At 31.7% G+C, this 10,114-nt stretch overlaps 1 protein-coding gene across 1 annotated transcript; it reads right to left on the reverse strand.

Moving 5' to 3' along the window:
- Positions 1-6,977: 6,977 nt before the first annotated feature.
- Positions 6,978-8,931, reverse strand: LOC105110160 (putative cyclin-D6-1). Its single transcript, XM_011005106.1, has 6 exons — positions 8,501-8,931; positions 8,329-8,415; positions 8,139-8,234; positions 7,831-8,035; positions 7,615-7,745; positions 6,978-7,488 (listed from the first exon to the last, which is right to left on the reverse strand). Exons 1-6 carry the CDS (start codon positions 8,675-8,677, stop codon positions 7,267-7,269), a joined length of 918 nt encoding a protein of 305 aa, XP_011003408.1. The 5' UTR covers positions 8,678-8,931; the 3' UTR covers positions 6,978-7,266.
- Between the last annotated feature and the right edge of the window lie 1,183 nt (positions 8,932-10,114).

A 10,114-nucleotide genomic window follows, 5' to 3' on the forward strand; every position in this document is an offset into this window, starting at 1 on the left:
ATATATATATATATATATTAAAATTTCCATTCTCATTCAAGCCACATGGAAAATTCTTCCATAATTTCTATAAAAATCCAAAGCTATTAATGGTTTAGATGCAGATTTTTGACATACCCTGCAATTAATTTCACTTTTCCCTATAATTTCATAAATTAAATTGCACATTGGCATCATATTTAAATTTTAATAAAAAATTAAAATATTCCTTATTTTTTTCCCCTTTTCCTTTATTCTTTTCCTCTCCATTTCCTTTTTCTCTCCTGATCTCTTCTCTCTCTCTCTCTCTCTCTCTCTCTACTAGTAATATTAAAGTAACCAACATAATCCTGAACATACTAAAAATCTTGGACACCTGCTGCATGAACAATCTTCCTTGCTGCAGGCACTGATTTTATGTTGTAATAAAGTAATGTGGTTAATTTTTGTTTGTTCTTGATGTATCCATTCACCTCTAGTTTGTGAGTGCCTGGAATCTGGCTCTGTTTAGAGCTTTGTACATATCATAAGGAAGGGAATGATGTTTTCAGGTTAGACTACATAGATAACTATAGAAGGAAAATATGAATAAATTTTGACTGGATCCTAACACAATTCTAAATTGCTTTCCCTATTAACATATAAAGTTTGATTGATATTTCAGTGATTCTATCACTCACACTGATGAAAGGAGATTATGTTGTTTGCAATAGTTTTTTTTATATTTGTTTAAACTTGAATTTATTTTTTTAAGAGAAAAAGATACAGATAATATCAGTCGAGTTATAATTGATCATTGGATTCTTACTGCTTTTAAGCTAAAGTAATTTTTGCTAAGAAAGATGTCAAAGACATGGTGGCTAGTGTTTTGCAAAAGCCGAATACGTGTATTTTACGATCAAATACATTAAAATTACTATATAGTTATTCCATGAGAATTGTTTTGAAATATATATATATATATTTGTCTTGAAATGAAACTTTTGACCATGCATGAGAATTGGCCTACCGATGTACAGAGAGGAAATAGAAAAACTAATGCTAGTTGCAATTTTCAATTACTATATAGTTATATTTTCCACGCACACACGTGTGTGTAGACGTGTAATTTTCAATGTTTTTATGATCCGCGGATCACCATTTGAAGTCCTAATGTGAAAAAAAGAAAAACATTATGATATTTTAAAATCTAAGATATGTAAATAACAAGTTATTTAGTATTTTGGATTGGTTAATTAACATGTTCAAATACTTAGATTTTATTTTTTTAGTCTCATAAATTCCAGACTTGTTGTAAAAGCTTGAGTACATGCAAAGACAATTCTAATAAAGGGGAAAAGATAATAAATATCTTAAAAAAACCTTAAATTCAAGAAATACAAATATTTATTCTTGAGTTTTAAGTGGGTTAATACTTTGAAATCTATAGGAGTTTATCTTAAGGATAGAATGATGTGAATCCTTACCTGGATGGTTGAGGGGGTATAAATACCCCCTGAACCATCCATGTAATAAATGTATTAAAAGATTTTTAAATTCAAGAAATATAGATATTTGTTCTTGAGTTTTAAGTGCTTAATGCTTTAAAATCTAAAATAATTTATTTTATGAGATAAAATGTTATGAACCCTTACCTACATAGTTCATGGGGTATTTATACCCCCTGAATCATTCAGGTAATTAACGTCTTAAAAAAACTTTAAATTTAAAAAACATAGATGTTTGTTCTTGAATTTTAAGTGAGTTAATTGTCTGAAATCTATGAGTGTATTTATACCTCCTGAACCTTGTCGTTTTTAAATAAGGAAAGGACTAGAATGTCCTATGCTTTCAACAACATTAATGAGAAATAAATATCTTTTACATATATTAATGAGATGATAAATATGGTAGGTCCTTTAAGATACATTGTATACACCTATGAGTATAGCGAAATCATTATATCAATACAAATGATTATTCTAGATAGAGAGGCGTGGTGGTTTGCCATACTTTCAATACTTTTATTTTAGGAGATCGGCTAGGATCAGACACATATCCTTAAAACTTAGTAATGGTTGAATTCCAATGTTTTGGATCTTAACATATTTGTTAGACCCATACTACCTTGGATTTGGTTGACTATCAAGTCCAAGCTTTTTGGGTGTAATATATTTGTCAGACCCATGCTGTTTTGGGTTTCAGTTTATTGTTAAATCCAAGCTTTTGAGTTTGACATGTTTGTTAGACCTAAGCTATCTTGGGTTTGACTGACTACCAAGCCCAAGTTCTTTGAACCTGACTTGTTTGTCAGACCCATTTTACATGGTTAAGATTTTTTTTATTTATAAAAATCTTAACCAAATATTTTAACTTATCACTTTTAGTACTTTGTAATTATCTCCCCCTCTTTCACACACAAGCACAAAGATAGACTTTAGACATTTCAGTCATGGTCATAATCTGGCTTTCTATAAGTAGATCAATGAGAAAGTGAATTAGATTGTATAAGTGACACATAAGAAGGATGTAGATGAGGCTCTCACTTGTGAGGGGTGCATTCAAAACATTCATAGTCTTACCTATATTTATAAAACTTATGAGTATGACTTTGTCTGCATAAATTGTGCTTTGAATTTCCCATTGGACTTGTACATCCTCTTCATTTGCCTAATCACTCTCTCAGTCTCTTTCCTAAAGGCATTGATTTTTAAAAAATAAAGTCGATTTGTTTTTTTTAATAGAGGAATTGGTCCACTAGTTGGGAACTGATCAACCGATTAGATTAAATAAATTGATTGAATAGTTGAGAAATGATTGACCTATACAGTCAGTAGAATATATACAATTCATGCTCAAATTATGATTTCCTTATATTAGTTTAATTCATTAATTGTCTAGACTTTTATGATTATAAAAAAGCTTGTAATTTAGTATTATTAAGTAGCACATAAAAGAGAGAGAATAGCTAAGAGAGTTTAGAGAGAAACATTTAATAAAAATACACCTTCATCTCAATCTTCTTCTTGTTCTTGAGTTTTTGACTTTGCGTTATTGTTTTTGATCTTATACCACACCTATTTCTTTCAAAAAGTGATATCATATCTTATGTTTGATTATTTAATATAGTTAATCCAAACTTCTCACTTCAATGTCCCAGGTTGACAAATAACAACTATGAAACTTGTTATATTCAAGTAAAAGTTTGGTTAGGTTCCTAGGATATATAAGAGATGATTGAAAAAGGTTTTAAGGTGCTTATAGATGGAGGAACATTGAATTCAGCCTAAAGAAAGACCATGCAAAAAGCATAAAGACAGGATCGGTAAGCATTAACAATTATCTATCAAAGCTTGGATGATGTCACTTTTAAGATAGTGACTAACACAACCATCGTCAAGCAAGCATATGAAGTTTTGCAAGAATCAAACTAAGAAGCTGATAATGTGAGAAAGATATGTCTATAAAAACTACGTGGTGACTTTGAAAAATTATATACACTTGAATCAGATAATATTTCATAATACTTTGCATGAGTATGCAAAGTATCATCCATATACAATCAAATGAAGAGATATGGAGAGAAGATAGAAAGGACACATGTGATAAAAAAGATCATACTTTCGCTTCAAAAGAAGTTTCATTATATGGTGGTTGTGATAAAAAAAAAGTCACAAAATATGGATGTTCTTTCAATACAATGTCTCATGAGAAAATTTAAGCCAATAAGAAAGGAGTCAAATGAGATTCAAGAGGATATGAGTGCATAATCACTCTTTTAAAAGCAAGATAGTTCTGAATATTTCCAAGAGAGTATAGGACGTGGACAGAGTAAAAAAGAAATGAGGAAAATGCATATTTGAAAGAGAAGGTTGTAACAGTCTAAATAAGTTGATTGGTTGACTAGTTACATTAAAAGTGACAATCCAAAATCCAAACTTGACAAATCAAAAGTTAAATGCTATAATTTTTAAAAGGCAAGTTATTATACTAGAGGTTGTTGGAGTCTAACCAAGAGAGTTGATGAGAATGCAAATTTTATGATAAAAAAAGAAGAAGAAGAAAGCTATCATGTTACTAGTGCATGATAAGAGAATGCAAAATAAAAAAACATGTGGTATCTAGATAATGAAGTTAGCAACCACACATGTGCATACAAAGATAAACTCATTGAGATGGATGAAGTGATTAGAAATAATGTCACCATTGTGAATCATTTAAAAGCTATCATCAAATGAAAATGTACAAATTTGATTAAATTAAAAGATAGAAGTGATTAATTTATTAGTGATGTTTATTATATATCAATGATAAAAAAACAACATATTGAGCTTAGAAAAATTATTAGAGAATAAGTATAAGATTAATATAAAAAATCATACTTTGACATTACTTGATACTAAATTTTGTTGAACAAATGGTAAGTTAACCCAATTTTTTTGAACAAAACATTGTTGTTCTAAATTTGTTTTTTAATGAAACTTCATTTAAGTACAAAAAAAATAAAAATATTTCAAACTGAACATGGTTCGGACAAGGTTAGGGATTGAATTGCCCAGATAAAATGAGTGTTTTTTTGTTTCTATTAACACCTGGGTGTCCCCACACTCTAATGAGTGTCAGACAATCTCGTTCAAGTTCGTAGTTGCCCTTCTAATAAGAATGCTTCGATCACCAGCCCAACACCTTGACAGTGTCAAGATGCAAGATGGATTTTGTAACAATGCAGAGTACACTAATAATCGAGGTAAACTTTCTTATCAAGTTTCATAGGTAAAAATGCTGACATTAAGCCAATATGTTGTCGAGGCAGTAGAGTTTTGACACAAAGTGATGTGATTTAAACCGGTGACAATCATGAAGACGAATATTCTATCTCAAAACTAACGGCTACTAAAGTTAATTATGCTTTTTGACCAAGGTGAATTACAGTTTGAAAAGAAGCCAATCGGAGCATGTGCCATCTCTTTATCAATATTGTTCAATACACAGTGGAATAAATTAACATCAGGATCCTTCATCTTTTCAGCTTCACTGTGGACTTTTCTAGTTCTGTTTGTATGCTCTACAGCTGCAAAGGTCTGTGCTTTTTCTTTCTTTTTTTAACCCATTTGCTAAGCTTAATAGCTTCCCCCCTGGGCTGCTTAGTGCTAATTTTGTGTTAGGAGTTTGATCCCCTCTCTAACAGGCAATATTACTTTTTTTTGTGTGTGTGCAAGCAGAGAACAGGCCATATTTCATTAATTGCTCGAATATCAATAGTACTGATGGTGATGACCCTCAGTCCCCAGTATCATAGGATCCCTTTCTCTTGTTATATTCTGCTGGACCAGACACCCTCAGCTTCTCTTACCCTAAAAGACAATGGCTTGTGGTTTGGGCACTTGCTTACAATCCTATCCCAGATAATTGTTCCTTTCTCGTAATTTAATCAATTTTCAGGAAACGAAAATGTTATGAAAATAAATAAAAAAAGGGGAAGTTATTGTTGTTTTTAGTATATTTTACTGTTTTGAAATTATAGAAATTTATTTTATAATCATCAATAAAAATAGATTTATTTTATGTTTTTTCCGTATTTTTTTTTATTTCAAACACTAACCAAATGCAACATTATTACTAATTCATTTAGATTTTAAACCTTAGAAGAAGAGTTCATGTGTAATTAAGTGGAGACACATCTGGGATGAACCATTGGAAACTTCAGATGATCTTGAGATTTCTTAGACATTTAGATTTTAAACCTTAGAAGAAGGTCCAATTGTTGGTGGTGTGATCGCAATCTGCCACAAATCTACCTGCTGCTTTCAATCTCTTGACAAGCAGAAGCTAGCTTTAGTTGATGGATCGTGGAGTGCCATTAACATCAACAAATTCTCTCCTTTTTTGCAGGTTAAACTTCTCTTTCGAGGAGTAAAAAAAATTATGTGAGAGATGTGCTATTAGCACGGAATATCTTCTACATTTTGTACCCTACTGTCAATGTACCGGCACACTCTTAACTACGAGGTAAATCATGGGACATTTGTTTACGTTGTTTGTTCTAAAACAAGCTAAAAAACAATTAAAATAATATTTTAAATTTAAATCACATGTTGAAACGCTACATTTGACGCTAAACAAACGGGTTCTTCCTCCTGTTCTCTTGGCATTATAAACTAGTGCTTGTCCGATTCACGAAAGCAAAAGGAATGTGAGTCTCAGAAAATGAGGGCTCATTAACCATGGTCTCAAGCCCGAATAAAACAAGGTCAACAACGACCCATAATTTGCTCTTAACCGGACAACCCCCAACATTAAATTATAAGCAAACAAAGGCAATAGCGGTCTTGAGGGTAGGTGTTTTTTTTTCAGTATAGAAGTGATTGTTTTTTTAAAATTTTATATTTTAAAAAATATTGAAATAATGTTTTTTTATTTTTTTATTTATTTTTGATATTAATATATTAAAACAATAAAGAAAATACTAAAAAAACCAAAACCAAAAAAATAATTTAAATTTAATAAAAAAAACTAAAACTCCCTCTCAAACATTAATGAAAGTCCACCTGCTTTCAAGTGCGAAGCACATGAATAGCTTATATCTTCGACAAAGATACCATAATCTTAATGAAAGCTACGTGTCTTGTACGTTGTTTTCTTCTCTCTTATCCCCACAAACACATGCACTTGGTTTTGATCCATACAACCACTGCGACAACTACAATTTATTTCCCTAAAAATTCTTTACTGACTTTTTTCTTTTCTTTCTTACATGATTTAATATTCTCCTATGCGTTGACCCAAAAAATGCACTTCATTTCTTGCAGTTTTCAAGTAACAATACATTATCTTGATAAATATACCTCTCTCTCTCTCTCTCTGTCTCTGCCACCATGCGAGGGACACAGCAAAACTCCACCCCATAAACAATAAGCACAAACAGAACTAGAAGTAACATTCAAAGTGGTCTTGTGAGCTTGTCCTTAATTCGTGGTCCCATTCCAATACCCTTCTCAGTACATCACAAAGATCCCATAAAACCAAATGATTTTTATTTTTATTTTTATTTTTTGAGAAGATGGTCTCAATATTGCAAGCAGGAGCAATAATTTTTTCCTTTTTTTTTTTTTGACACAACCAACTGAGATAGCAATGAGTTTCTTTGCTTGAAAACATAGCTCTTTCTTTTCTTTTGGCTTTTTTTTTTTTTTTGGGGGGGGGGGGGTTTCTGTTGTGATGGCGACATTGATGATGCTAAGAGATATGGACCGATTACAGAGTCCCAATATTATCAGAACTAAGAAAAACTGAAACAAAATATTGCCATCACTTGCTGCTGTGGCCATTCAATCTTCGCCGCTTGATCTCGGGCACTGTACTGCCATTGGTGATGCTGGTGGTGCTAGTGGTCTCACTTTCTGATTTTGTACAAAGCCTATCTAGCACGCTCAATGGGGTTCTTGTGCATGACATTGTATCCAACATTGACTCGTACCATTCCATCTCCACCATTTCTTGCACTGCATTAAAGCAGCTCAACAGCTTCTCCTAAACCATGATTAGTCATTAATTAATTATCACCAATTCTGAGCAGAGGATATAAATATATAGATATACAACCTAAAACATAATAATAATAATAATAAGTGGGGTGTTGGTTTATTTCTTGCTTACTTTATTTACAAATGCACAGGAGGAGAATGAGCACTTGAACAAAGGGAATTGCAATGGGAGTAGTTCATTGGATGCTACAAGAAGGGCTGATGCTGCAACAATAGATGGCTTGAACTCTAGAAACTTGATTTCTGCAACAAAAACGTAGGGTTAAGCTCTATAAGAAGGATGAAGCTAAAAGTAATTGCACAAAAGTTTGTTAGTGCAATGAGTTACCATTTTGAGCCTTAAAAATAATCTCTGTAGCTCTGTCTTTGAGAGGTTGTGAGGTTGATGGATCTTTGAGTTCAAGTACAGAAATAAAGAAATGCACAAAGGAGAAAGGTGTAATCGATCTCATTCTCCAATTCAAGGCATCAAGAATGAGAAGTTCCATGCGATTAATGGTTTGTGTGTCAAAGATGAAACCAGCTTCCTCTCCCTGTTTCATTGCTTAAACAAGCTATGCACATAAGTTTCCACGGCCAACTTTGTGTTACATTTTTCCAACTAATAATAAATGTGGAGATGCGATGGTTTGTTACCTGAAAATCAGAGACTGAGAAGTGGGCGTTCTTCATCTTTGCAGCTAGAGAAAGGCAAGAGATTACTAGAAGTCTAATAATCCATGGCTTCCCTTGCTTCAAAGAACCAAGAATTCAGCAAGAATAAACCAAGGATTTTAACAAAACAGCAAAAGACATTTTGTATATTTTAGCTAGCTCGACTGCATACCGGAATTTCTTGTTTGGAAATGAATCGATCCATGTAATTAACAGCAAGGTAAGGTATGAAGGCGTCATGGTTGCAAGAATATTGTGCCTGTCAAAAGCTAAGACAACATTATTACAACACAAAACACAAGATCCATAAAAGTAAGTTACAGTCATTAGTGTTATGTTTTTACCTGTAAAATGAGAGAAATGGCTTCTTGACGAAAGGAGACATAGAAACCAGAGGTTTTCAAGCAGTGTAGGAGATTTCTTGAAGGCATGTGATCAGATTCAGAGGCAAAGAGATTTGGGACTGTATCAAATTGTTGTTCTTCCAAGCTTGTCATAGTGTTCTCAAGATCAAACTCCATTTTTCAACTTTTGTTTCGAGTCTCTGTGAAAGTGTGTTCGTATTTGTATGAAAATGTGTTTTTATAAGAAATGAGAAAGAAACAGAGGCGAGAAGAGCAGCGAGGGAGTGTGAGAAAAGTGAGGCAAAGAAGGTGAATAGTAATAATGATGGAAAGAGAAGCTTCGCTTTCTGTGCTTAAAAACGGAAGAAGAAGGAGGAGGAGGAGAAGAAGAAGAAAAACAATATTTTAGTCTTCAGCTTCACTTCTCAGTTTCCATTACTTTATATGCAGAGTTGCAAGATTGGGTTCGGTTGGACCTTAAAAAATGTTTGGGTTATTAAGTTAAAAAATGTTTGGGTTATTAAGTTATTAGATTAACTTAAAGCATCATGTAAATTTAAATTAATTATATTTTTTTATTAAAGCAACGTTGTCTTGTTTTTTTGAAAAGAAAAAAAAAATTGTTGATGTTAACCTAGAAATCTATATCTATGTAAACCCTCTTAATTTACCAAATTAATTAGATAAATTTATTTTTCTATCCAAATTAAAATATGATCCAGAGTAGGTTTTGAATAACAATTTTTTTATATGAATTTATCAAGACACGTTAAATTAAATTTTTTTATAAAAAACGAGGTCTTCACGTAGCTCTAGAACAAACCAATGAAATAGTGATTTGACAAAAATGCCACTAACCTAAAAAAAAACTTTAATCTAGACATTAAAGAGGAGATGGTATTTTTATCAGTGCACTATTGTCTTTAATAATTTTTACTGGATTAGGTTAGCAATTTTCTTTTTGTATAATAAAATTATTAATTTAATTATGCATTGCAAAACTCATATCTTTCAATCATGAGTATTATAATTTTTTTATTTAAAAAAATTAAATTACTTTATTACTTTGAAAACAAAAATTAACATAACTCTTTTTCAAAATTAACATAACTCTTTTACAAGTGCTACGGTAACCTTTTACATTAGTTTGATTATTAATATGAATAGTACTTAATAGTGTCATTGTAATTGATCATATAATTAATATTATCATATTGCGCCTTTCAAGTAATATAAGTAATGTAGCTGAAGCCTTTTCGATCAACAAACATCACTTTTTGTGATTGTATATTAGGGGTGTTCAAAAAAACCAAAAAACCTATCAACAAACATCACTTTTCGTGATTGTACATTAGAAGTGTTCAAAAAAACCGATTAAATTAAGAAAACCAGAAAAAAAAAATTGAAAAAACCGAATCGAAAAAAAAAACCAATTAAACCGATTAAAATTTTGAAAAAATCAGCCGGTTCGGTTCGGTTTCGATTTTATAACCAAAAAACCGAACTGAACCGAACCGAACCGAAACTGGAAAAAAACCAAGCCAAAATCGAGCAAAACCGGAAAAACCGAGCCAAAACCGAGCCAAACCGGAAAAACCGAGCCAAACCGATTTG

Source organism: Populus euphratica, unplaced genomic scaffold, assembly GCF_000495115.2.
Source record: "Populus euphratica unplaced genomic scaffold, PopEup_1.0 scaffold243.1, whole genome shotgun sequence".
Taxonomy (NCBI): domain Eukaryota; kingdom Viridiplantae; phylum Streptophyta; class Magnoliopsida; order Malpighiales; family Salicaceae; genus Populus; species Populus euphratica.

What these genes read in the sequence shown, in the direction of transcription:
- LOC105110160 (XM_011005106.1), bottom strand. Translation starts at nt 8,677, where the DNA reads ATGGAGTTTGATCTTGAGAACACTATGACAAGCTTGGAAGAACAACAA. An exon ending in CCATTTCTCTCATTTTACAG is followed by an intron (nt 8,416 to 8,500) that starts GTAAAAACATAA and finishes AGCTTTTGACAG; the next exon opens with GCACAATATTCTTGCAACCA. An exon ending in CCTGTGCATTTGTAAATAAA is followed by an intron (nt 7,489 to 7,614) that starts GTAAGCAAGAAA and finishes ATCATGGTTTAG; the next exon opens with GAGAAGCTGTTGAGCTGCTT.